The 26,665-nt window shown below is 48.4% G+C and overlaps 2 protein-coding genes and 2 long non-coding RNA genes across 9 annotated transcripts; 1 reads left to right on the forward strand and 3 right to left on the reverse strand.

Annotated features, from left to right (window-relative positions):
- On the reverse strand, positions 1-4,136 carry LOC116995112. The gene is made up of 2 exons (XR_004417669.2): positions 3,021-4,136; positions 1-2,497 (listed from the first exon to the last, which is right to left on the reverse strand). It is a non-coding gene; the product is annotated as an uncharacterized LOC116995112 (long non-coding RNA).
- Positions 4,137-4,183: 47 nt separating this feature from the next.
- LOC116995101 lies at positions 4,184-13,860 on the forward strand. 5 transcript variants are annotated; one of them, XR_004417657.1, is made up of 7 exons: positions 4,184-4,338; positions 5,072-5,170; positions 6,078-6,177; positions 6,596-8,879; positions 10,779-10,894; positions 11,795-11,871; positions 13,775-13,860. It is a non-coding gene; the product is annotated as an uncharacterized LOC116995101 (long non-coding RNA). The 5 variants fall into 5 exon arrangements; XR_004417659.2 differs by lacking the exon at positions 13,775-13,860 and adding an exon at positions 12,122-13,309; XR_004417658.2 differs by lacking the exon at positions 13,775-13,860 and having other exon boundaries at positions 6,596-8,388; positions 8,668-8,879; positions 11,795-13,309.
- Positions 13,861-16,581: 2,721 nt separating this feature from the next.
- Positions 16,582-18,834, reverse strand: LOC116995098 (mutS protein homolog 4-like). 2 transcript variants are annotated; one of them, XM_033057461.2, is made up of 3 exons: positions 18,667-18,834; positions 17,699-17,829; positions 16,582-16,722 (listed from the first exon to the last, which is right to left on the reverse strand). In XM_033057461.2, exons 1-3 carry the CDS (start codon positions 18,788-18,790, stop codon positions 16,582-16,584), a joined length of 396 nt encoding a protein of 131 aa, XP_032913352.1. In that variant the 5' UTR covers positions 18,791-18,834. The 2 variants fall into 2 exon arrangements, with proteins under 2 accessions (XP_032913352.1, XP_032913353.1); XM_033057462.1 differs by lacking the exon at positions 16,582-16,722 and adding an exon at positions 17,129-17,154.
- Positions 18,835-24,887: 6,053 nt separating this feature from the next.
- LOC116995096 (serine/threonine-protein kinase pim-3-like) lies at positions 24,888-26,665 on the reverse strand. Its single transcript, XM_033057458.1, has 4 exons — positions 26,575-26,665; positions 25,884-26,250; positions 25,320-25,496; positions 24,888-25,029 (listed from the first exon to the last, which is right to left on the reverse strand). The coding sequence occupies exons 2-4, from the start codon at positions 26,227-26,229 to the stop codon at positions 24,926-24,928; spliced, it is 627 nt and encodes a 208-aa protein (XP_032913349.1). The 5' UTR covers positions 26,230-26,250; positions 26,575-26,665; the 3' UTR covers positions 24,888-24,925.

The following is a 26,665-nucleotide window of genomic DNA, read 5'->3' on the forward strand; positions in this document are numbered from 1 at the left end:
ATATTCCCTTTTTGGAGTCGATTCTGCACAGAGTAAACGAAGAGGAGAAGCAGGAGATTCAACAGACAAAGTCAAGGTAAACAGACACAAAATGAGGTGTCCCAGAGTCCAGGGCAATCTGCACAACTGTAGCCAGGCTCATGAGGAGAACATACAGGTATGCAGAGTGCAGGTAGAGCACTGTGATGGAAGGCTGACAGGATTGGGAGGGTTTACAATCCTTTCCCTATCCTTTTGCTCTTAAAGCTTCCAGAATTAATACTGATTACGCACAGAGGAGGTCCCTGAGGGTAACTTCTCTTTATTTTGTTTCCTGTTTGCTTTCTGAGCCTTCAACTGGCTCAGTTTGTACTTGCTGCTGTGTTTTCCCTTGGAAAGGATAAATGCAGTGTACACAATGTACTATTTCTGTTCTGTAGCATTTAAGCCACATCAGTGCCAGATGTCCCTGTTGAACTTGAGGTCAATGACAGGATAGATCCCCCTGGCAGTAGCTCAGAATGCCCCACAGGTACAAGCCAGAGGGACTCCCATATTTGTGAGCCTCTGAGTCCAAGAGCACTAAGAGGCTGCAGCAGCCATCGATTTGTTACTGGATGATGGGCTGATAATCATGTCGAATCAGTGTCCAGGAAATGTTTAGAAGATATTAAACTTGCCTGCCTTGGGAAAGTTTTCATTGCCATTTGCCCTGCTGGTTGCAGTTTGGTTGAAGGTTTGCAGAGGTAATTTCAATGCATTCTCCCTCTCAGGTACCCAAGAGAGAGCAACCTGATACGGCAGCACCTTGGCAGTGGAAGTGTTAAAAAAGCAGAGACTGCAGTCTGATGGGATGGCCCCTTGGATCCCCCCGGGAATGGCCCCTCGGGAAGGCCTGGGCTGCCAAAGGGCATCTTGCTATGCTTCCCGGGGGCCAGGACTGAGCAGTGCTTCAGCCTCGCAGAGGGCACGGTGGGGAAGGAGCAGCTTCAACTGCCCCCGCTCCTGCAGTGCTGGGGCACGGGCTGCAATCCCCTGAGGAGATGCACCAGAACAGCACATGCTGCATCTGACTTGGAACTTGGGCAAAAAAATCCCCTGAAAAGCCCAAGTCTTGAAATCCTGCTGATGTATGACCTGGTACCGAGAGGCTGGCGTAGAAAAATACTGCAATAACCAATGTGGTGATAGATAATGTGCAAATTAAGAATATAATTTTCCCTCTGTTAGAGAAATATGGTATATATTAGCAGAAAGCTTTTCAGTAGAGTCAAGTGGCAGAAGATAGCTATGTATTTAAGACTGCAGGGGGAATTTTCATTTCAGTTATAAAAAATCCATGCAAGATGCCTGAAATCCACTGGCTTCAGGCTGGTGGATGCTGAAACTGCTTAAGTTTTGAGCTACTGTTAGAAAAATATAACTGGTAACCCTCCCACTTAGGAGCTGCTCAGCTCTTAGCAATGTCAGGGAATTTATCGCTGAAATACCTCGAGAATGGCAAATAAGAACCGACTAAACATTCTGGCTCCTGAAAGGCATTGCAGTGGTTTTTGTAGTTGGAAGAAATGATTGTGCGTTTTCCTGTGTTTTTTGTTTGACAGGGAACTGAGAAGTGCTCGGTGACAGGCTGCAGGGTTGGGCTCATGGCCTCCCCAGGGATGCAGTTTGGGTCCAGCCCAGCCCCACCAGGGCACAGCAGCCAACTGCCTGGTCCTTTCTGGCTGAGTTGTGTTCAGTCTTAGAGCTCACATTACAGAGCTGTGAATAAAATCTGTGCACAGTTCATTGTCCTCCTGCAGTAGTTGGTGGTTTTTACCTGGAATCTGTGACTTACCTCAGCCACCTTTGTCTTAGGCAGGTAAAAAATACTTGTGAGGGAGGAAAGGAATGTGCAGAACATGTTGCTTAGAAATTGTGTGGAGTAAATCAAATTGTAAAACTTTAGACTGCCCGAAGTCACGTCACTGGGATGTGAATTCAGAAAGCCAAGGCCAAGGTGTTGATTGGAGTTCCTCAGGTTGGAGCAAGTGTGTTAATTCCAAGTACAGTTTATAATCCTGCCTAGGAAAATGGTTAAGGACAAGACAGTACAGAGGGCAGAAATAAAACTAATTCCAGGTTAAGAGGTAGGAATTAAATGACAGTTGCCTGCCAGCTGCAAATGAAAGTTCTGTGAAACAGCAGGGTGTGCCTCCAAGTGGAAGTATTGGAATATTAAGTAATTGCTTGCACAGCCCATGTGGAAAAGAGGTGTTGCCAAGCAGGTTCTCCAATCCCCTGTGTATGTCCACTCTTCCTAAAAGAACCCATTTTTGCCACAATCTGATGTTCAAGACTTGAATCCTTTTCATTTCTCTTGTCTTGCCACAGTGGGACTGAAAACTGCTGGAAGACAACTCTGGGATAGGACACGGACCTGATGCCATTGTCCAGGATTTTGGGATGAGTGGAATCATGCTGTGACTCTTGCGGGGTTGGTTCTCTGTGAGTGCTGTGCTGTCTAAATGAACCATTTCTGAAAAATACAGGGAAGAGCAGGGGAAGAATGTATTCCAAAGTATTACAAGACATTCGAGGAAACACAACAAGGATGCACAGGTGACAGAGGAAATGGGGGTTTCTCGAGTTTGGACCTGGAGCCATTAATCACAAAAACAGTGAATACAGTCTATATCTTACTTAAATCTGTACATTTCCCTGCTGACCAGGTGCTTCAGCAGTCACTGTCCTGTCCTTCCTGTGACACTTTTCTTTTTTTCTTTCTCATTTAATTTGGGGTGCCCAAGATAACCTTTCTCTGTTTGAAGGCAACGTTGCAACAAACCCAAGCAGCCCACATTGGTGAGTTCACACTCTGTAGTTCAAGGCCAGCATTACGAAAATAATTATTCAATGATTGGAAAGTAATTTACAAGTGGCTACAGGCAGATTTTCTCTAATTTCATCCCATCTGCACTTAGACTTGATAAGCATAGGATTTAAAATCTTTTTTTGTTCTGGTCTATGACTATTTGGGATAATAAAATAACATTGCATACCAGAAGGTGGTGGACACAGCCAAACCCTGGATTTCCATCACTTTGTTTGTTTCAGTGGATTTCCTTACAGGGGTTCAGCCTCTCTCTGCCCCAAATGTGGTTTTTTGCCACTTGGTTTGGCTAAAATGCTTCCTGTGCCATTTGTGTCACTTGTCCAGCGAGGACTGTGGAAAACAGAATGACACTACAGAATTTAAAAAAATATATATTAGTAGGGAATAAAATATGAGACAGATGTCCAGTGCTGGGGTTCTCCTGGCAAACAGCCAGAGAGCACACCAGTAGTCCCCATATAGGTGCCTGCATATTCATGCAGTCCATACGTTACTCAAACATTCTTGTGAACTGTTTGATGCTCCAGAAATTCTTCTGCTTGGGCTCTTCATACTCTGGCTTATCTGCATGACATCCTGTGTGTCAGGTTAATATTTTTTATTCCTCCTTCTGTCTTCATCCTGCTGTTTTACATCCTCTGATAAGGATTTACTATGTCCTCTTTAAATTTACCCTGGTATTTTCTAATTGTCCTCCAGTGCTCTTGTTTGTGTCACAGTTATCACTTGGAGAACTCAGTCAGCGGAGAAGGGGGGGAACAAGATCGCCTTACACCATTTGTTTTGGTCACATAGAGGTATTTAACACCCAGTGTGTAGCTAAGGCAAATAACACTGTATATTCACCACACTACTATTTCTATAAGCTAGGCAGTATATACTTAAACTGGCAGATTACATTATACTAACAGCTAATTAGAGGTATATATGATACTGTATCTAAATACTTATGATCAATGCAGAAACTAATATATAATGTGAAAGCCAATATCACAGTACAGTTCTTTTTTAACAGGACCTTTCCATGAGCTGCGCAGCTGCGTATGCCGACAGCATTTTCTCACTTGTTTTGATGAGTTCTGGACCCTGGGAAAAGGAAAATCCCTGGGACAGCAGTGTCAGGAGGGTGAGCGATGTGCTTGTGACATGTTCAGATCCGGGGCGAGGTGAGGATGCCCCGGCCCATCAGCTCCGTGGAGCACCGGGTGTTTCGGGGACAATGAGCAGCACGGTGACGGCACCTCCGCAGAGGGCGGCAGCGACAGACCGGAAAGAGCGGGCACGGCGGGTGCCGCAGGGGCGGGGTCCGGGCCGCCTGCGGTTCCGGCCCTGCCCACGCCGTGTCCGCCCGAGCGCGCCCCGCCGCGCAGAACGCGGCGCTCGCTGTCCTGCGGCCGCCAGGAGCGACCTGTCCTGAGCGTGGCATGGGCGAAATCCCCTTGGCTCGGGCGGCGGCGCCCGGAACCAGCGAGCGGTGGCTGCAGGTGAGTGACCGGAGGGCAGAGCGGGCTGCGCAGGGCCCAGCTGGGCCGGGCGGGATCCACAGGGATGTGCGCGCTTGGAGCGCTGGTACTGGGGGCCAGCTGGGCCGGGATCCACAGGGATGTGCGCGCTTGGAGCGCTGATACTGGGGGCCAGCTGCTGCGGGGGACGAGCTTGTCCCTGAGGCTCTCGAAACAAAGCTCCTGCCGCGTTCCCAGCTGCCATGGAAACGTTTGTGGGACGGGCCGAGCCCCGTTTTCCGGGAAGCAGCGGGACGGGTGTCCCTGTGCCACCCCTGTGGGTCGCAGAGAGAAGCTGGTGCTGTGGCTGCGGCCGAGGCTCAGTGGGGAAAACTGAACAGTCCTGATGGAAACCGATGGCGAAACAAATTTTCTTTGGGCTTGAACTTTCCAATAAGTTTTTTTTTGTTGCTGTTCTTTGGGGTTTTTTTGCATTTTCCCCCTGAGCCCACCTGTGTATTTTACCTTAGGAAACAGGAACAGGAGACAGAAGAGGGAATGGGGACAAAGACAATTTTTTACCCCAAAAGGGACGAGTTCATTTATATTTATTTCCTGACCCAGCTGGAATGATTTGGGTCTCTGGAGGCACCTGGGAGCCTCCTTTTGTGTCCTGGGTGTGGCCGTGGCTGGAAAAGGGGTAAAGGATGGAGCAGGGGGGAGAGGAGCAGTGATTGGGAGCGATAGTTCCTTGGGGATTTGCATCTGGAAAGAGCCATCCTTTTCCCCATGGGAGTCCTGGAAAGAGCACTGAGCAATGAGGATACTGCAGCTGGAGCGCTGGCAATGGAGCGTCTGCAGGGAATATTGCCTGGTGAGTCTCTCCTGCTGTCCCCTCTCTAATGCTGTGCTGGCACCGAGTCGCCTCATTCTGATTTAACCTGTCTTGGAAAAATGCTTAAATGACAAATGGGACCACGAAATGGACACGGGAACCTTCATGTTCCTGAGGGAATGCTTTAGCTTCTGAGCTACACAAATAATTCCCTCTCCCACAGAAAGCTGCTGGGCTGTGGTTCTGGGGCAGGAGTATTGGTGTCTTCAGTGGCACCTTAATAGTGATTTCTTTTCCTTGGAGCTCTTGGGATCAGGAGGAAGTGCTGTTCGTGCCCCACTGGGAAAGCACGCAGCAGGATCAGTGGTGCAGCTGTGTCTTTGTCCTGCTCTCTGCACCGTTCCGAGGGTGCCCTGGAGTGCTCTGGCTCATGGCAGGATAATGTGTGCATGCTGCTGGGTCACTCACTGGGCATCCCGTGGAAGGCTTGAGGTTGGAAAAGCCCTTTGTGATGCTGAAATGCCCCCAAGAGAAACCTTCCTAAGCTGGAAGCAAAGTGGCAGGGAGGGAATCCCAGGAGGGTGGTGGGAACAGCTTTTTCCCAGGTCTGGACACTCTCAGGGCAGGGGTGATTCTGAAATGTTTGTCTGCAGCTCCCTCCCTACACGAGAGCTGCCTCAGCCTGGATGAGTGTGAGGATATCTCGCTCTTCCTTAGGGCTTGGAGCATGGCAGGGTGCAGAGCTCACGGTAAATCTTGTTTAAGCACTTCTAATATCAAAGCGTATTGAAACAGAGACTTTGAGGAAATAGCACACAAAAGTCTATTGCAAGCCTCGGTACAAGCTGTCCTTATTAAAGATCCACGTTGATGGATGTTTTGTCTAACCACTCTGAGGCCAGAATGTGTCCAGAAGCTTTGTTAACCCCTTGTCCTCTGCTGGTAGGGACAGCGTCTTAGCCCAGGTCTCGGGAGCTGTGTGCACATTCCTCCCTGGAGCAGGGAACCCCCGTGAGGAGGAGCCAGAGATGGGGACATCGAACTAGGTAAGGTTCTGTTTCTATTTGGTCATTGTTTTTGCTGGCTTCAATGGCAGAGCCGCAGCGATCCTTCAGACCTGGTGCCCTGCACCAGCAGTTCCAGCTGCTGGAGTGGAGCTTTCAGCCTCATCAGTGTCCTTTTAAATCAATCATTTGGTTTATTTCCATCAGTCTCTTGGGTTTGTGGAGCTGTGCAAAGGCTCAATCCCATCTGTACCAAGTCCTGGGCAATGTTTGCAGCAGCAGGGGCTGGAGGCAGCATCAGAGGCTGCCTTTGGAGCCTTGCTCTCCCCTTGGGTTTTACAGAGGGTGACAGACTCTGCCTTTAAGGATCCAATGTTTGTTTAGAACACTGATCCTACAGCTGGACGGTTCAGGTAAGCGGGGTCAGAGTCTTGGGCCCACAAGAGGTTTTGTCCCACAGAGACCAACTGAACTTCCTGGGATAGCACATAGATGGTGCACTGGGACCTTGGGGTTCATAGTAAGCATTGCCAGATGATTCTGGGAGGTTGAACTGAAGTGATCTCCTGACTGAGAGCTGCATCTCCCCTTGCTGCTGGCAGAAGAGGCAGAGCTGGGACAGCACAGCTCCTCCATTCCCTGATTCTCCAAAATCCCGTGTTTTTCTTCCCGGGACTGCTGCAGGCGTTGATCCTGTGAGCTGCAGATAAAGGCTGTGCTTATTGCTGCACAGAGGCTGGTGTCACACTGGACCTGGTCCTTCATCTGGGACGTTTTACTGAGGATGTTGTTACAAGGGAAATGGCCCTTTGTGCAGGAGGTTCTGCTGTGGCCCTTGTACCGGGACCTGATACTTTATATGCTATGTGCTACCGAGGATGTTACAAACCTCTGAGCTTTCGTGTGGGAAGTTTTATGGAAGATGTTGTTACAAGCTAAATGCTCCTTCATGTGTGAAGTTTTGCTTCCTTGTCAAAAAGCCTTGGGAATGCTCAGGAACACAGTGTGGGATATTTGACCTCTGAAATGGGTCCTGGGTGGTGTAAAATACCCATTTTTTACTGGTTTGTGGTTTTTCTGCCCCTGGAGGAGAGTGAGGCTTATGAGTCAGGTTGGTGTCTGAGAAGGGGAGGGTGTCCTGGCTTCCAGCAGTACTCCCACGGCTGCTGCTTTGGGATGTGATATGGAACCCAGCAATCTTCCTGCTCTGCAAACATGGGAGGGAGTGGAACAGCAAGCAGCAAAGCTGGGCTTTGCTCCTTAAATCCCACAACACCTGGGTTTAAGTTCTGTCAGCCAGAGGAGGGAATGAACCCTGGTACCAGCAATCCTGGGGGCACGGGACTGGTGTTACCATCTTATCTATTGTCATTGCATGATGTGATTCTCCCTCCATGAGAGAAGGCAGAAAACGAGCCAGGAGGGGAGATGGTTTTGTTTCTGTGAACTCCAGACTTGGCGCAGCTGCAGAGTGCTTTGGTTTCAAATAATCCTGCCCAAACACAGTGAACTTGGACCTCTCTTGGGCACTTTTGGATCCCTCTGTGCCACTCCTCCTCTGATCCTTGGCCTACAAGGTGTGGGCTCAACACCTGCTCCTACTGGAAGGGTTCTTACACATACAAATTTATTTTGTTATAGAATGAAAATCTATGGAAAATGGGTGATGGGTGCACTAGCCGATAGTAGGTCTTGGGCTTTTCTTCTTGTTCTTCAACCTGCTCTTAAAAGGACACTTAAACTGGAAACTTGAGAAGGAGGGCGGGCAAATAGCTTTTCATGTTTTTAAGTATTACTATTTTGGTATGTCAAGTGACACCACCAAAATAAGATTGGAGGAACTGAGCTGAAGGACTCCACACTTAATTCTTTTAATGTGTTTGTGTGGAAATGCCAAATCTCAAAACACTTCTGTGTCTGTAACATTAAGTGCTATCAAGCCAAGTGTTCGATGTGGAGTTTACAATAATGGTTTTATGATTTAAAGGCTTTTCTCGTGCCCCAAAAGCCACAAGGAACCTGCCAGAAGTAGGCCTTCATTGCATAGCTGGGATTGCAATTTGCTCCTGGATTCTTCCCTCAAATTTTCTCTCAGGTTCCTGTGCCAGAGGGGGCTCTGACCCCAGAGCCATACAGGGTCTGTAGTCTTGATAAATGTAAATGTAATTGGCCAAGTCTGTCAGGAAAGCAAAAACATCCTGGGGTTTGTTTGGCCAAAGATGGACCATGAAGATGTCTGCACTAGCAGTGGGGGTGAGTGCTGATCCTTTTTGGGTTGTGTGTGGGTGCCTCTGGCCCCTCAGAAGTCAGGGCAAGGCTGAAGGAAGGAGGGAAGCTGCCACAGCTGCAGGTGAGGGCAGTATTGGCTGTTCCAAACTACTTGGTGCAGAACTGCAAGAACAGCAAAAACAGCTTTCCTCCTTTCTCTCCATCACTGGGCAGAATATTAAGATGAAGCTGCACTTAGCTCTGTCTTTTATGGGTTGTTCTGTGGTGGTTGGGGTTTTTTTTGCTTTTTAATGTATTTCCAAGTGGGGCAGTGAGGAGCAAGTTTCTGATTCCATGATTTCTGACTGACCTGTCACAGAAATGGTCATGTGCATCCACTTCCTGGCAAATCCAGATGTCACCTGGAAATCCTAAGTGAGGATTTCCAGCCTTGACTACATGGGACACAGGCTTCTGAAAATGGAACTAACCTTGGCAGAAGAGCAGCTGTAAAGGGAAGCAGAACAAAAACACAGGTAAGCACAAACACCAAGTGCAGTGGTACTTCTTGGTCCTGCTTGCACCTCCTGCTTCTGCCTGCTGTGAACACTTGGTGTTGCAGCTCATGGAGTTCATTGCAGTGTTTGTGGGGTTTGGTTTTTGTGGTCAGGCCCTCTCAACAACTCCCCTCCTTTACTGGACACATCCCTGGAGTGGGACCAGAGTCCCTCTTATCCTGGGGGAATTCTCTGCTCCTTTTGAGAGGGGCTGAAGCCAAGGGTTACGAGCAAAGGAGAACAACCAAGGCATGGGCATTCTGTCCTTGGTGCATGCAGCACCACCTGTTCTCCAAGTTCCAAGCACTGATGAATCTAAACAAGAAAATGCTCTTTCACTTCTCCAGCTCCCCCGACACTTCCCCTGCTCTTAGCCCTGGTGTGCCAATGTTCTGTTTCCATGTAATGTCTGAAATAGTTAGGAATGAAAATGCTGGAAAAGGGCACTCTGAATTGGTGTCACCTGATGGATAAAACCCCACAGTGAGCAATTGGAGCCTTCTGCAGTGGACTTACAGTAATTTCACGATTATAAGCCGCACCATTTTGACTAAAATTTTGGTCTGAACCAGAAGTGCGGCTTATAATCAGGTGTGGCTTATATATGGACAAAGAACAAAAAGTTGCTGTTTTAGTTTGGAGGACAGGTGTCTGCTGAGAAAGGCAGGAACTTCTCTTTGAAATGCAGAATGTAAACCCCCTCCCTCCAAATTATTATAATTTTGAAATCAAGGGGCTTTCAGGCAAAGATATGGGAATTAGGCATAACAGTTCTTTTCTAGGGAAGTTAAAATAGAAATACAGTACTACAAAGAAACAAACTCCAAACCCTGACAAAGTCAGAGTACAACCTGACACCCCGTCAGGCAGGGTGTTGGTAGCAGTCCCATTCCATGGTGGCTGCATCCTCCTGCAGTGACAGATGTGGCTCAGTTGGAGCAGTGCTCCTGTACAAGGTGCAGTTTCCCTCTGGAGGTCCAGTGGTGATGTGGAGAAATCCGGTTTTCCTCTGGAGTCCAGTGGAGAAAGGGGCTCCCTTAGTGTCCCAAAACCTCTGTTTTTATCTTGGTAAGAAATGTTGGGCTCTTCCCCCTGGCTGGAGCAACTTCCAATGGGATGCAGTAATTTTATCAGTCACACAGTGGAACTCAATGGCCATTAGCAGAAAATGACTGGCTGGAGGAAGGATGGGTTGTGAAAAGATAAAGAACAATGCCCAACCTGGTTTCAATGGATGGCCCATTAGCAGAATATCTGCCATGGAGATAAGGATCACTGTCCCCACCCTCAACAGATGGTGATAGAACAGATACCTTTTATCACACTCTGTATTGTAACATGCGGCTTATAATCAGGTGCGGCTTGTGTATGGACAAAGAATGAAAAGTTGCTGAAACCCAGAAGCGCATCTTATACTCAGTGTGGCTTATAATCGTGAAATTACTGTAATTTTCTTTTCCTCCTCCCTTTCAGCACAGGAGAAATCATTACACTCCTCCCATCTTTGCCAAAATCTGTGGTGTTTGAGCAGCCAAAGCCAAGAGGCTTCAGCACCAGGGCTCTGGCCTGGAGGGCTCCTGCCTGTGTTGTGGGATAAGTCAGAGGATGCAGGGTTCCTCTTTTCCTCCCTGCTGGGAGTCACTGCCATGGGAATCTGGGATGTGGGTGAAACTGAAAACCTTCCCCTCTGTCCCTGCTAAGTTATTCCAGTTTTTCCCAGCTAGGAGCTGCACAGAAGTGAGGCAGGGGAAATGACATCAGGAACAGCTCTAAATTCAAAGGCAGAAAGAGAAGATGTACCCAGCAAAGAGGAGGAAAGGGGAAAGGTTTCAGAAAGCATTTCTGTGGTCTAATTAATAATAATTTCTGATTCCCTAGGGAGAAGAACACAAACTCACAGCCATACAGGCCTCACAGTCCCCTGCAGTGAGAGCTCAGCACACATCCACAGAGACAAGTCCAGCATCTGAAAGAAAACAAAGCAGAAGAAAAAGGTGATTTCTTGTGCTTCCAAGTTATTTCAAGTTCTTAAAGCCCAACCAGCATTTGCTCTCGATTTTAGTTGGCTGAATAGTGAGCAGTGTTTGTGTAGGAACATGTGAGGGGATGTCAAGGGCAGTGAGGTGCCATTTTTGAGGGGATTGCTGAGGTAAGTGAAGCGAGTGGATCTGAGTTCATCTACAGGGAAATAAGGCAGGGATATTTTGAGGGGAAAAGCTGAGGTGATGAGTTCACTCACCTTGGCACCAGTTGTGTTTGCACAGAGTGGGAGCAGAGGTGAAGATCAATCCAAGGTTGATTCTGCTTGACCTCTGAATTCCAGGATAAATTTTACAAGCTGCCAAATGAGGGATTAAACATACATAAAAATGAAACCAAGAGCATCAGTGAGGTTCCTGGGAATCCATTACATTGTTGTCACAGTATTCATAACAGAGTTTTGAGCTGTTGATGACAACAGTGTAATTCTTCATTTGGTTTGATCAGTGTGTGGGATTTGGGGTTTATCTGGATTTTAAAGCTCTCATGGTGGCCCTGACACTGCTCAGGAGCTGGTAGGAAAAGCAGAGTCAGAGCTCCTGGCAGGCACAGGGTGTTTTCCCCCAGAGTGAATTGTGGAGGAATTGTTTGGGACTTGGATTGTCCCTCTGGGTGATCACAGCCCAGCTGCTGTGATTTGTGTAATTCCATACCTTTGACTCCCAAAACTTCGCAGCCCAGGGGCTTGAGCTAACAGGGCAGCACAAAGATTGTTCTCTGTGCAGTGCTCAGATTTGGGGTTCCCTGTCAGCTTTGCTACTTCCCAAGAATTATTCCATAGCCCCAAATTCCCTGCTCAGTTCCCACTATCATAACCTCACAGTGTCTCATGGATTGTGGTTATTCCCATGCAGAGCTGCCCTTGAACACCAGCTGTGCCAGGAACCGGCAGAGATTCCAAGGAAGCTCAGCAGAATCTGGACAGGGACAGGTGAATATTCCAAAGAGTTTATTGTTTAAAACCCTCATCCCCCAGCCCCACCCATGTCCCTGGGGGCACTGGACAGAGTTGCCTGGAATTCAGCTGATTCAACCCCCTGAGCAAGGGCTCCAGGTGATGTTTTCAAGCAGGAGAAGGCAGGGGCTGGAGGCACTCCCGGCCCATTCCAGGGCAGCCCAATGCAGAAGTTCAGTTCCTTTCAGGGCCTCAGCAGTGACCTCTGCAAGTTCTTTTCCCTCAGGAAAGGGGTGCACATCCCTGCCTTCAGCACACCCCCAGTGGGACCCACCTGCAAAAGCTTTCCATCCCTTCTGCACTTCCAGCTGGCTCCCTGGAAAACTCTCACCTTCACCCAAACAAAACTTCATCCCACCCACACCTTTGATTTTCGGGCATCTCTGCAGGCTGCTGCTTGGGATTTAGTATCTCTAACAGAAGATTGCCTTGGCTTTAATGCTGCTGCTGGGTGATGGCCTCAGGCTGGAAGGGAAGGGATTTGGGGTGGCCAGGACATACCTGGCAGCTGCGTGGGAGCTCTGGAAAGTCAGAACCAGGAATTGCTGCCTGAGCCCCTCTGCAGGCAGCCTGTGCTGCCATCACCAGGGAATTCCAGCTGTTCTTTGGGGTGTTCTTAGGGTGTCCCTGGCTTCTGTCCAGGCTGAAGCATCTCCAGGTGCATGTTCAGAGCAGCCCCTGGCCCAGCAGCCGCAGGCAGCCCTTGAGCTGTGTCCGTGCCAGCGCTGCCCGGGCACCCCAGCGCCCATCCCTGGGGTGTGTTTGGCACAGGCAGGACACCGCAGAGCCCAAGGACAAGAGGTGCTGGTTGCCTTCCAGGGGCTCCCGGCCTCCTCCTACCCCACATTCCCTGCCAGCTGAGACACACAAACACCAAGGAACATTGCTGCCAGAGAGCAAGGGACACTGAGAGGCCTTTGTGCAGCTCTGGGCCACAAAAGCAGCCCCAGCTTCAGCAGCTACCATCATTTTAGCAACACTCACCTGCAGGAAATGCCCCCTGCCACTCTCCAGGAGAATTTTGGTCATGCAGCAAGGACAGCCTCAGGACCTGTCCTGCTCATTTCTTCCTGAAAAAAAAAAACCCAAAAACATTGCAAGAGCAAATTTACAACTGCTGGGTATATCCTGGAAGGGAGAGGAAAATCAGGGTTATGGGAAGAGTTTGGTGCTGTTGTGTTGGCTGCCAGCCAGTTCTACCTTACAGCCGTAGCAGGGGCTGGTGTGTAAAGCAGCTTCAGCAGAAAAGAAGGAGCTGCAGTTCCTTTGCTGGTGCTCAGGATTCTCCTCCTTGCGAGGTGCATACTTGTGACCCAGAGATTGGTTTGGTCGATTGGACCCCAATAGATCCTGTGATCTGAAAATAAAGAAGAAAACTCTCAGCTGAGTTTCAATAAACGAGGTTTTGCCCTTACAGAGCTTTTTTGTGTTGTGAGGGAGGGGGGCAGTATCTCACCCGGCGGTGCTGAAGAAGCAGCCCGAGTGGAACCGTGCCCAGCCGAGCGGCTCCTGCCGTGCTCCAGCCCCGCTCGTTCCACACGGGTGCGGCGGGCAGGAGCTCCGCGGCTGTGCGGACCCGGGGAAGGGGAGCCCGGCGCTGCTCTCCGCTGGGGGCTCCGGGGGCTCCGCACACCCGCGGGGTGCAGGCAGTACCGCGGGATGGGAGCGGTGGGATTCAGGGATGGCACGGCGGTCCCGGTGTCCTGGCCGGGGCTCCGGATTTCCCTACATCACACTGGGTGTCCCCGGGGGTTCGGGGGGGTTTAGGATGGGGGCCCCTCACTAGGGGATCTGCAGGTTCTATTGAAGCACGTTAAGATTTCATAGAGGTGATTCCAACAAAGAATGGTATAAAGTTAAATCTCACCCTTGGCTGCAGGTCTCAAAGACAGCTCCACTTTCAAGAGGAAGGGATTCCTCATGGATAACAGCTTGCTTTTCCGGGCCTCCTGGAATAGAGCAGATATGCCACAGTTTAGGTCATGCACTTCCCCCACTCCAAAGCCAAACACCCAAACACGGCGCTGCTCCAGAGCCCTGGGAGACACCTATGGATTCTGGGGCTGCAGGATACAGAGAATAACTGCAGACACCAAGAACAGCGCAGCGCTGGGTGGGGGAAGCAGCCCTGCTGTGCAAGGAAAGATGTCTTCAATACAGCTGCAAAGATCTTGCCAAAGCTGCCTACCTGTGCTGGGCGTGCTCCTGAGACTCTGAGGGTTTGTTTATGCTGTTTGAATGACTCGGTTCGGCTGAACCCGGCTCGGTTCGGCTGCTGCGCTGGGTGGAGACGGGCGGGGTTCGTGTAACCTCGGCAACATTCGGGACTCGGCCTAAACTCGGCTCCGCTCGCTACTGCCGCACTTCGGCTTTCATCGGCTCCACTCGGCTACAATCGGGTTGCCTAGCTGCATTCCCCGGGGCTCAGCTTGGCTCCCGGCTCGGCCCAGCTCGCGGGACAAGGCGGAGCCGCCTCGCGTTAAACGCGCAGAGCTCGGTGTGTTCCTGCCGCCGAGTCCCGCGGGCGGCCCGGCCATCGCACGGGCACGGACGGGAGCGCGGGGCCGGGCAGGAGCTCGCTGGGCAGTGCCTGCACCCGCGCTAATTAACGGCCACCGACAGCACCGCTGGGCTCGGCCGGGCTGGGCTGCGGGGTGGCTGCAGTACCGCGCTGTGTCCACACGGCGGCGACACTGCCGCCCAGCTCAGCCCGGGCTCGCGGGGCAGAGGAGGCAAAAAAGCCACGAATTTAATAATCCCTTCCAAAAATCCTCCCAAATGAATGCCCCAAAAGACGGCCGACCAAAACTAAAAACATCTCTGCCTCTAACCAAATAAAACCAAAAATAACCCTTGAAATATAATATATATATATATATTTGTTCTTATTTATATTCACAATCTATACATATTTATAGATTAGTTCTATTCTAACATATAGACAATATTATTTCTATTATCTATTATATAGAAAATCTTTCTATTACTAATATTGAATTCTATTTTACGTATATCTATATCTTTATGTATTACATATTCGTATCTTCATATTTTTAAATATTATTTATTTAAAAACTCTGCCCCTCACCAAGTAGAAAGAAAAAACCCCCTTTATTTCAAACAATATTTAAATATATTTTTCTCTTTATATTTTTCATATTTATATCTGTAATTTATATATCTATCTATTATGGATAGAAGAATATATCCTATTAGTTATATCCTGCACATATATGTACTTTTATTTTATATTTATATATGCATATATATTTATATTACTAATTTTACAAGTCTGTATATATTTGTTGTATATTTATATTTTTGATTATATTACTTATAAAAAACCCTGCCTCTAACCAAATAACACCAATAAAACATTTAAACTGCATCTTCATATTTCTATTCTCATTCTTATATGTATTCCTTATATATTATGCTATTTGCATTATTATACAGTATATATTTCACAGAAATTTGTTACTTGTATTTGTTAATATGTTATATTCTACAAATATATTGATATTTTTATATTTTCATTTTCCTATTATTTATAGCTCATATTTATACTAGCTATATAACACCCCACCAATGAAATAAAAGCAAATAAAATATTCCTGTAAAGCACTATGTAAGTGCTTTTATATTGATATTTTCCGTGTATTCTACACCCACCTCTCCCCGTGCAGGCTCTGGCCCCCTCGGGTCCCTCTGCGGGAGGGCTCCCAGCGCCACCCACCCCCCACTGCCACTCACCTGCTCCTGCCTGGGACTCCTCAGTTAACATCCGTCTCCATAAAGCCCCTGACAAAACATGAGGTGAAAGCCGAATGGTTGATGTGCTCCAGCTTTGGTCCTGCTCAGCCCTAATCCCAGCCTGTACTGCCAGGGAGCGCCCTCATCTCCAAACCTTTTCTCAGGGAAATTTCACCTCTGTCTGTTCCCTTCCCCTCCCAGTATCAATGTGTGATCGGAATGCACACGATGAGAGGCTTCTCTGTCATCTCTTTGGAAATCCTACAGTGACTTGAAGACTGAGCAAGAGGACTATGAGAAAACTCGGAACCTTTATTGCCAATGACATCAAACTGCTTGCTCTGGAGAAGAGAGAACAGCCTGTTTTCACACATCCAAGTTCTTTACAGTTGCTTCGAGCCTCACCTGTTTCCTGGCACTGGGAGAAGTGACAAGTGTTCAGCACAGCACAATGATTAGAACGGTCTCATTTTCAGAAGACACAACTGAACGACAACAGGCAGCAACACTGCTGCTTCGAGCCAATTTGGGCACGTTTCCCTTCCTGCAATCTGAGCTTTCTTCTGTGTCACACGTGAAATTCTGAGTTCCTTAGTACTCTGGCCCAGTTCTTCCCTATCCTCTCAGCACTGCTCTAAAATGATGAAAATTATACAGTTTATCATCCAAATGAATTGTGTTTCACATAGAAGGCAAATGCTTTCATTCCAGTTATGCTGGGGGAGCGGGGGGGGGACACCCATAAAGGATATGATCTTCCATCACTGAGTGTAATTTGCACTATGAATTAAAAATATAACACCACGTGAAAAGACAGCACTAACACTGTGGGAAAAACCAGAATCATCATGCAGTCGTAAAAACTAGAGCAGCAGCCTCTGTTACATGTTACTGTTGCTCATCATTTTTTCCAGGTGTGGGACAACTGGCTACCTACTTTCTCTTCAGAGCTTTCCAATGTCCACGCCAACTGCCAGGGTCCAGCTGAGAATTGCTGGCAGTCTGAACCAAGCTCGTTGCTAACTGGTGCGCAGCTCTCTGCTTCATCATCTCCGGAGCGCTCTTCCGCCTGTGCTGCTCTTAAAAATACACATGCATTAAAATACGAACTAAATCACGTTCTATTATAAAAATACTAGCGTTAGCTATTTCCCAGCCTGGTTTTGATCTCAGCATTCTTGGTTTGCATACCAACATTACATCCAGCGTTCCCTTACCCTAAGGGCCATTTCGCGCTGTCAGCCAACAGTGTGACCTTCAGCGTCACCTTTCAGAAGTGGTTTCAGAAATACAGTCTAATGAAATCTGTTTGCATTAAAACATAGGCAGTGCTCATCCTGTATCCTTCCAGAAACTGAAAATACATTTGAATTGCATAAAAACTGTGTATTCAGCATCATAATTTTCTACCGCACACCAAAATTTGTTTTGCAACCTGATTTGTGATTTCCTTCACATCCAAAACGATGCGTGGTGGTAGGGAGGACAATTCTGCAGCTTTTAGTCCTAAACATATAAAACACAAATCAGGATTTTCTTAATGTAATTTTTATCTCTGCCTTTCATTTTATGTCTTCCGATATTAACTTAGCCTGCTCTTCTAAGGGGTAAAGATTTAATTTTCATTAAAATAATTTTGGTATATTTTCCTCTTTGCATGGTTTTTTGTTTGTTTGGAGGTTTTTTGTTTTCATTTTGGTTTTTTTTGTTTGGTTTGGATTTTTTTTTGTTAATAAACAGTAAGCTTCAGAGAGTTACAAAATAAAACATTTACTTTGTTTTAATTCTATCTCCGGAATACACCTCAACATCAAGTTACTGCTGGCAATACTGTAAATGGGTAGAATGAGACACATTAGGGGGCTAAAAGGAAAAAAATGGTTACATAATGTTATTTCTGGAAGCTAAATCATTCAACTTCATAAATATTTTTAACCAGGGAAAAAAATGTGCTGCAGAAGAGGATTGATGTTGTACACTCTTACCCACCAATCTGTGCCTTCATTTGGCAGAGAGCAATCTGTTTCAGGCATGTCGATTTTCCACTCACCTTTGGTCCTGTAACAATGACAAGACCGTTGACCTCTGTCAGGGATGTGTTGCTAGCCACAGGTTTTGCCAGAGCTGTCTTTTCAAGAATGGGATGCCACCCCTGCTTGATCGCTAAAGTATCGGTAAATTCTGGACAAATGAGAAAAAAAGATGCCAAACACTGAGGAGTTAGTGTGGGAACCTTCACATAATTAAACTGCCGTGTCTGGAAATAAAGTAAATTCTTCCAGAGCAGAGCTCTTGGGAAGAATTACCGGCCACTTTCAGCTACAGGTTATGGATACCATGTAAGCCTTCCTGATTGATGACTGCAAAAAGAAACCCTTAACTGAAACTTTATTTCTAAATTCCGTGGCTTTGTTGCCTAGTAAGTTGGGCTGGACTCCAGTAACAAAAACGCAAAGAGCTGGAGCATTGTTATAAAGTACAAGGGCCGTGGACTCCTGTTACTTTTACATGTGCACCCAGGATTTGCGTGGTAAACAAGACAGTAGCATTCCTTCTGCTTCTGTTGTATGTTACCATACTGATTCTTTGGGAATGTACCACGCCTACAAAGATCCACTGGATGCTGGAACTATCTCTGTGGATTTCTGTCAGAACACAGCTCTTCTCTGAACTGATGACATGTGGCTCCTCTTCACGTACCAGCATTAATGGAACAGAAAAAAGCGCAAACAGAGAATGGCCACACCCTTTGTGCATTTGAATAGCATACGTTTAAACTGTCTGTTTTGAGGAGAGTGCCTGGGAAGGCTTACAGCAGCTAACCAGCAGAATTTAATTTCCATGAATGGCAGCAGAAAGCACAGCAGCAGACAAGTGGCAAAGGCAGACCAGAGACACTCACCTACAGACTATGGAGACACAGAAAAAGAAATGGAACCGGACAAAACAGCCTGGTTATTCTCCATCAGAAGGGTCTTTCTCTGGCCCCTAAGAGAATCAAAGAGGAAACAAACTTACCACAATCAGAAAGGGCGCAGGCGTGGGCAAATGAAAGCAGCAGATCCAGCACAGACACAACGTCAGACAGCTTGCACAGGCAACGCACGTGTTCACAGATCTCATTCTGTAGCTGACACGCCATTCTGAAATAAGTCACTGCTTGAGCTTGTTGCACAGCACATCTGTCACTTCACACCACTTACCGAAATACAGGAACTCTCATGTTCATAGTGCATACAGTGGGATAAAAGGTCTCTCATAAAACCCAATCATGTCTACCAGACACAAGCAAATGTACACATTTCATGGAAGTCATTTCTTGGCTGACAGAATCAACGCCCACAGCAGCCCCGGGAAGAAAAACATGGGATTTTGGGGAACTGAGGAATGGACCTGTCCTGTCCCAGCTCTGCCTCTTCTGCCAGCAGCAGGGGAGATGCAGCTCTCAGTCAGGAGATCACTTCAGTTCAACCTCCCACAATCATCTGGCAACGCTTACTATGAACCCCAAGGTCCCAGTGCACCATCTATGTGCTATCCCAGGAAGTTCAGTTGGTCTCTGTGGGACAAAACCTCTTGTGTGCCCAAGACTCTGACCCCGCTTACCTGAACCGTCCAGCTGTAGGATCAGTGTTCTAAACAAACATTGGATCCTTAAAGGCAGAGTCTGTCACCCTCTGTAAAACCCAAGGGGAGAGCAAGGCTCCAAAGGCAGCCTCTGATGCTGCCTCCAGCCCCTGCTGCTGCAAACATTGCCCAGGACTTGGTACAGATGGGATCGAGCCTTTGCACAGTGAGACAGAGGGTGGCAAACCCGAGAGATCGATGGAAATAAAACAAATGATTGATTCGAATGGACGCTGATGAGGCTGAAAGCCCCACCCCAGAACTGTTCTCTGCTCAGCTCAGGAGCTGGAACTGCTGGTGCAGGGCACAAGGTCTGAAGGAACACTGCAGCTGTGACATGAAAGCCAGGCTTAAAAAATGAGCAAATAAAAACCAAAGCAAAGCAGAGAAAGGGATTTTTCCATGAGTACGGTAGGCTAAACATCAAAACTCCCTGCCTTTCTCTATCTGTGATATTTTGTAAAATATGAAGTGAGGTTTATTTTGGGAAACAAACCAGCTGTGCAGATGTAGGCACAAAGCTTTGCATGACATTCTTCCTAAAGCCTCTAATTTCAAGGTGAGGCAAAGCCAGGATAGAGTGAGACAAGAGGGGTGAAGCAAGTGGTGCTTAACTTATTACAGAGAACAGTGGCTATGGTTGATATGTCACTCTTGAGGGTGTGACAGACCTGGAGATGGCAGATGTTCCAGGTGGCTGAGGTTGTCCTGCTCCATTTGCTGCCAAGCTGTTTGCAGCATTTGCCCCAGCGGTGCTTATTGCAAAACGGCAAAGGTGGTATCTTCATGGGATGAAAAAACAAAGCTACCATTTGTAAATATACCAGGGAATAGATCAAAGAATATTTACTAGAAAAATCTGAGTAAGGCTATCTCTGAGGATCAAGGGGGGATCTGTCTGCAAATCAACAAGTAACTGTCAGTGGAAGAAAAAGTTGTTTTATCTCAGTGTCAGTCTCCAAGACCAAGAACACTATTCACCATCCAGCTGACCCTCACATGAGGAGACAACTCATCAGTGTTTATTCTGCCTCAGATATATATATATGTGTAAGAGTTTGATTTTAAAAGCCAGGAAAAAACACTAAGCAGACACTGGGCTTGGGGTGGTTGTTTTGTGGTGGTGATTTGTTGGGGTTTTATGTAATATTTTTACCTTCCTGTGTAGTTTTTTTACATGCAGGTCTTTGCATCTGTGTATTTTCCTTTGTTTCTAATTAAAGGAATGTCAGCTATATTAATCTTTTATGTTACCTGAATGATAGCTTGACAAGTAACAAATAGTTCTAACATTCTGGTGTTTTGTTATTTGTATGACTTGTGGTGGTTATATGTATTGGGTTTGTGTGGCAAAGTTTTGGAAGGGGAGGGAGAGCAGGGAGTTTTCTCTGGAGAAGCTGCCAGAAGCTTTTGACTGTCCAGGATGGACCAAACACTGGCCAAGGCCAAGCCCATCAGTGACATTGGTATTGCCTCTGGGATAATGTATTTAAGAAAGGCAAGATAGTACTGGACAACAGCAATTGTGGCTGGAGAGAGGAGTGAGAACATGAGAACAACTTTGCAGACACCCAGGGTAGCATTTTTTTGCCTGTTTAGCTAGGACCTCTCTTTGCCATGTACTTAGCACCTGGAAATCACTGGGGAAGGGGAGGTTGGTTTGTTCCTGTTTTCTTTGTTCATTTTGGCTGATGCTACATGGTGTTGGATGATTATTCATCCAAAAGTTCTAGTTAAATACTGCAGGAGGATCATCATGTTCAGATTAGGAGCAGCAAACTCTGAACCCTAAATATAAAAGCTCTGTGTTCCTGCTGAACTTCCTATAGCTAAAGAGCCTATATGGCCAAATTTTGTACAAAAGCCTTGCTCAGACTGAGGCATTGGAATTGGTTCTCTGTTGGAGTCTATCTTGCTTTAGTCCTTTTGTAGAGTTCTCAGTCTCCCTAATTTAGCATCTGTCCAGTATATCCCAGGAATATCTCTCACACACTCTGTGTGCAGGCATATCTGCTTTGGGTTTCTCTTGGATTCTGAGGACTCCAGCAGTGGGATTTAAATTTGCTTCAAGAGGCAGAATCACCATTAAATCCATTCAAAGAAAATAGAGAACTAGAAAACATTCAAAATTCTGGGCAAATATTTGTATTTGAGCAAATGGAAATATTCATATGTTAATGAAATTTCCATTTTGCAGCTAAGACGTTTCCATATATGAAGCTTTTCTTGTGATGTCAGCTGTACAGAGAAGACAGTTGCTTTAAAATACCAACTTCATGGTAAATTAATGACAAATGACATCACATTTTACTGTGATTAAAAAAAAACCCCAGCAAGTCTGCTTTTAAGTGCAGTGCAGTAATGCTAATTTATAGCTTATTTTCCCAGGACATTGTGACCCCTTTTTTCTAAAAAACTTTTTTCAGGCATATGCCTACATCAGTGGAAAACAGTAATTCTATAGAGAAGTACCAGAATTAGGTAGTAGACCAGCTAAAAACTGAATAAAAACTACCTCAAGCTCTCCAGCTACAGGGAGTATTTAGGGAACATTCCTGAGTTTAAGAAGCTCTTTGCCACCGTACTTTTTCTTATTAATAGCCAGCTCTGAACTGGAGAATCAACCATGAATATTTAAATTTGCTGATAATCTAGAAATAAAACTCCAGACTTGATAACACTCAAGCAGGCATAGAGAGATACTTAAACTTTTTAATACAGGAATCTCTTGGCTTCAATAGGAATTTCACCTGAATAGAAGTCTTAGGATCTGGTGCAACTGAATTAGGTGACATGAATAATAAATGGCTCTAGTGAAATAAAAGAGCATCTAGAGTGGGGTTTTTGTGTGGAACAATCTGTGTAAGGAAACTGCTAATGATGAATATGCCATTTCTAAACTCTTTAATCAAACTAGCTAATGTAGCAGTAAGATCCTGTTCAAACTGAATAGGGAACTCAGTCTCTTAAGAAAATGTGTACAACCCTGAGAATTTTACTGTGTGGAGCTACGTTTCTGCTGAAGTTCAAAACAGCAAATGCTAACATATTTCTTGAGTGATCTCATTGTGGTTAATCAAAGTAGTGAGCGAAAATGTGCATCATTCATCAAAACCACCATAAGAAACCAATTTCTTTTTGAGAATACTCTGACAAGTGAAGGGACAGGAAAAAACCACATGAGAAAAACATGCTGATATTGTGCCACTTATTGTGTGTTTAATTCTGACAAAAAATCAGTTTTCCTACATTTTTTCTTTTTTAATGTAAGATTTTTTCCCCTGAAAAAATGACAGTACAAGAATGCTTTAAGCAAAGTAAGTAAATTTAACCAGCAATTTGGCACTGAGTGCAGGAGGTCACTGGGATCCCGTGCCCTGTCCACAGACTCTCCCAGCTCTTTGTGAGTGGCTGACACTCAGCTCAGCCCTCTGTGGCTGTGCAGCTCACCTGGACCAGCTGGACCCTGATGCCCAAAGCCATGCCAAGCATCCTCTCAGGACAGGCTGACCCACTTGGAGTGGCAGAATCCTGTGGGAATTCGGCTCTCTGGGTGTCCTCTCTGCTTTTAGCTGTTCCCAGTGTCCTTGTCCAACAGACCCTGGCTCTGACAAGCACCACCAGCTTATCTGGATGCTGAAGGGTGTCCAGTAGGGGAGGCACAGTGGTGTGAGGGACAGTGATCTTCCATTTCGGATTGCTGAGGACAACTTGGACCAGAACAATATCCATGAGACTGTGGCTTTGGATGGGATTCATCCCAATATGTCCCAGCAGGAAGCCCCTAAATCATCTACCCAAGCTCCTGAAAGAAAAGACATCCATGCTGGCTCAACTGTATCCAACTGGAAAGGAAGGGCTTGGACTTTCCAGGAAACTCCAGCCCTGTTAATCTCATCTTGATAGCAGGAAAAATGGTGGAGAAGGTCATACTTGGCTCTACTGGGAAGTGATGGAAGGACGGTGCTAGCAGCAGCCATGGGCAGCATGAGATAAGAGAGGGAAATTCCTGTCTAACTGATTGATTATCCTGCTGGTAAGAGGCCACTCATCTCATGGATAATGGGAAGGCAATGCAGGTACTGTTTCAGATTTTAAGAGGAGTTTTCATCCTATCCCTCACAGAATACTTCTGGGGCAGGTGTCCAGGTGTGAGATGAGCAGGGAGAGGATGTGCTGGATGAAGAACTGGCTGATGTACTGGTTCTCAATGGGATGGGATCCATTCTCTTCCCAGTAAGTAGCATATATTTGTGCTTACTAGATGGGTTTGGATTCAGGATGGGAATGTGCTGGATAGCACACAGATGGTTTGGATGGTGCTGAGCAGGGGTTACCTTCCTCTGGGTTCTGGAGGGTTCCATGTGATAATCCATGTTTTTCACTGGGAAGGGAGGGATGAGTGTTGAAGACAGAGACAAAAAATTCATTGAATACCTGTGCCATGCCTCAGTCCCTGTTTCTAAGGTGAGCATCCACATCCTGGAAGAGGACAATGTTATTCCTGCAATGTTTTTATTTTTAAGTGATGTATTTTAGGACACTCTTTCTATTGTGCCCCGCAATTATGGCCACCTTCATCTCCAGTTGAGCTTTCACCACACCAGCTTTCCCCCCACAGTGGCAAGTGGCAAGAAGCATCTGTGTGTTCTTCTCCTGACCTGGATTCCACAGGGCACACAGCTTCCTTTTCCATGCTCTTTTCCAGAGAAGTCGCCTGTTTAGGCACGGCAGCCTTGTGCCTCGCCTGCTTGGCTTCCGACATGTGGGAAAGGCCGGCTCGTGTGCCCTCAGGAGGTGATGTTTCAAAAGAGAGCAGCACTGATGGAGCCCAGCACTTTCCCATACATTTTCCCTGAGGACCTTGCAGACTGAAGCCTTCTCTCCTCAGGGCCTGAGGTGAGGTTTTGCTGGCCCTTTTCCTCTTGTCAGAGGTGTGAACCTCAAAGGATTTGTTGTCGCTGTGGCCGGGATGGCCGCCAATCCCCACTTGGCTCAGGGCACGTGGGGCTCAGGCAGTGGCCTGCCTCTGGTGGGGGCTGAGCTGGTGAGTCCTGGGCTGGGGGGGAGCTCCCCCCTTACTGTGAGGAGGCTCCCTGGGGAGGAAGAAGGGTCTGCCATGAGCCACGAGGCCTGGCCTGCATTTGCCTGCAGTCGCCGCCGATTTGAGGGAAAGAAAGAGGAAGAGGTCATCAGGGCTCAGTGCAAAATGACCTTTTGGTGCTTCTGGTTCTTCTCCCAGCTTTGGTAGCAGAGCAACGTCTCTGTCCCTGCCACCTCCTGGCCCTTGGAATGCACACAGAGCCCTCCCTTGTTTCACTTCAGGAGACACCCAAGTGGTCGCATCAGCTTGAAAGGACAGCTGTTGTTTCACTGTTGCATTCTTTGGCTTGTTAAAGCCCTTCCTACCTGCACTACAGCCCGTGCCCGAAGACACAAAGGCACCTCAAGGAAAGGTTGAGGAAAGGTGTCGAAAGCTTGAAGAAGGCTGAAGGGAGCACTTGGACTACCCCTTTTCCCAAGAGGTTTCTTTAGCTGAAGCTGCTGACAAGGACCAGACTTGACACCCCTGCAATGGGTTTGTGGTTGTTTTATTTTGGGTCCTGCGTGGGACGTGGTAACTGGGTGCTGCAGAGGATCCGGCAAGGCATCAAAAATGCCCGCCCCGCACCCAAGGGTGGCACAAGATGTCCTCCAGCTCCGGCCTGTCCGCAGGGTGCTTGGCCAAACACCAGCGGATCAGATCTTCACACGCTGGGGAGAGAAGGCAGAAAGCGCCGGTCAGTGGCAGAAGGCTCCTGCCCAGCTGCCCCCAGCGCCCGTGGGACACGAACCACTCTGCCCCGTGAGAGTGGGAGAGCGGCACAGCAGGACACGGCCACCTCCTTCAGCCACACGTGCTGCACTGAGCCCGTCGGCACAGGCCACCTCCTGCGGCCGGCCCTTGAGGGCACATCGACGTCCCTGCCGAGCTGCGTGAGGGCCACGCCGGGCTGCACGCTGCCATCTGCCGAAGCCTGCCTTCTTGGGGCCAGGATACCAACCTGGAGAGACCTGGTGCCCAAAGAAGAGCTGCCCCGACACGATGTCACGGTCGTTCCAGAAGGGGAGGCTCCCGCAGACCATGACGTACAGCAACACACCCAGGGACCAGATGGTTGCCGAATGGCCGTAGTAGCAGCCAAAGGCGATCCACTCGGGTGGGCTGTACACGTGTGTTCCTAGGGGAGACAGGCGGTGATGTCCAGGCGCAGCCGCTGCCTTGCAGAGTCTGGCACCAGCCTCCTGCCTGAGGCAGGGGCCACGTCGGCAGCCTCAAATTCCCCCGCAGGCCACCCCACCTCCCCCAGACAACTGGCCAAAGCCAAGAAACCATCCTGCAAGGCAAACAAGGCCAGCGGAGCAGCCCACGGCCTTGCGGGCCGGGGCCCGGCTTTTGCAGCCCCCTCTGTCTGGGCAGGGCCGGCAGCCGGCTCTGGGCACGGCATCTGCCCTGTGCCAAATGCACGGCAGCCGGCAGCCGGCTGAAGGCCGCGCCCCGCAGCCTAGGAGGGAATGGGGCCGTGCAGTGCCTGGCACTGGGAGCAGGGCCCGGGCTCTGGGCTCACCGGCAAATTGTGTGTAGGGCCGCTCCTGGAGGAAGGTGCCGCAACCGAAGTCGATGAGCTTCAGGTCGCCACTCTCCGGGTCCACGAGGAGGTTCTGCGGCTTGATGTCACGGTGCAGGACGCCGCAGGCAGTGCAGTGCCGCACGGCCTCCAGCACCTGGCGGAAAAGCCAGCGCGCCATCTCCTCGCACAGGAACTCCTGCTCCAGCAGCAACTGCAGGAGATCCCGCGATGCCTCCGGACGCTCCATGACCAGTAGGAAGCTGTCAGGCAGCTCAAACCAGTCGAGGAGCTGGATGACGTAGTGGCAACCAGAGCCCACCTTCTCCATCAGCACGATCTCCATGGGAACACGGGTGCCGTCGGGCTGTGAGGAGAAGACAATGCCTCCAGCAGGCCTGATGCTGCCCTCTGGCTGCGCTGCCCCCTCCCTGCCTGGGATGGCCCAGTGCCCGCCCCCGGGCAGCCCCCCTGCTGCTTGGGCTTCCTGCCAAGCCCCAGGGGATGCCTGGGAGGTGCCCCCTGCCCGGCCCCACCACCGGTCTCTGGCATCGCCAGACCCGCCATGCCCCGGCTGGCACGCTGAGCCCACGCCCGCTCCCCCCGCCATCCCCCGCCTGCCACTGCCGAAGCTCCGGCCTTATCCCTGCCCGCCCCGCCCCGCTCTGTCCCGCTGGCCCCGCTCACGCACCAGCTCGTCCCACTGCAGGACGCTCTCCCGGGCCACGCGTTTGATGGCCACCTGCAAGCCATGGAGAGAGGAGGGTTGAGTTCAAGCCCGG

The sequence above is a fragment of the Catharus ustulatus genome, chromosome 4 (assembly GCF_009819885.2).
Source record: "Catharus ustulatus isolate bCatUst1 chromosome 4, bCatUst1.pri.v2, whole genome shotgun sequence".
Taxonomy (NCBI): Eukaryota; Metazoa; Chordata; class Aves; order Passeriformes; family Turdidae; genus Catharus; species Catharus ustulatus.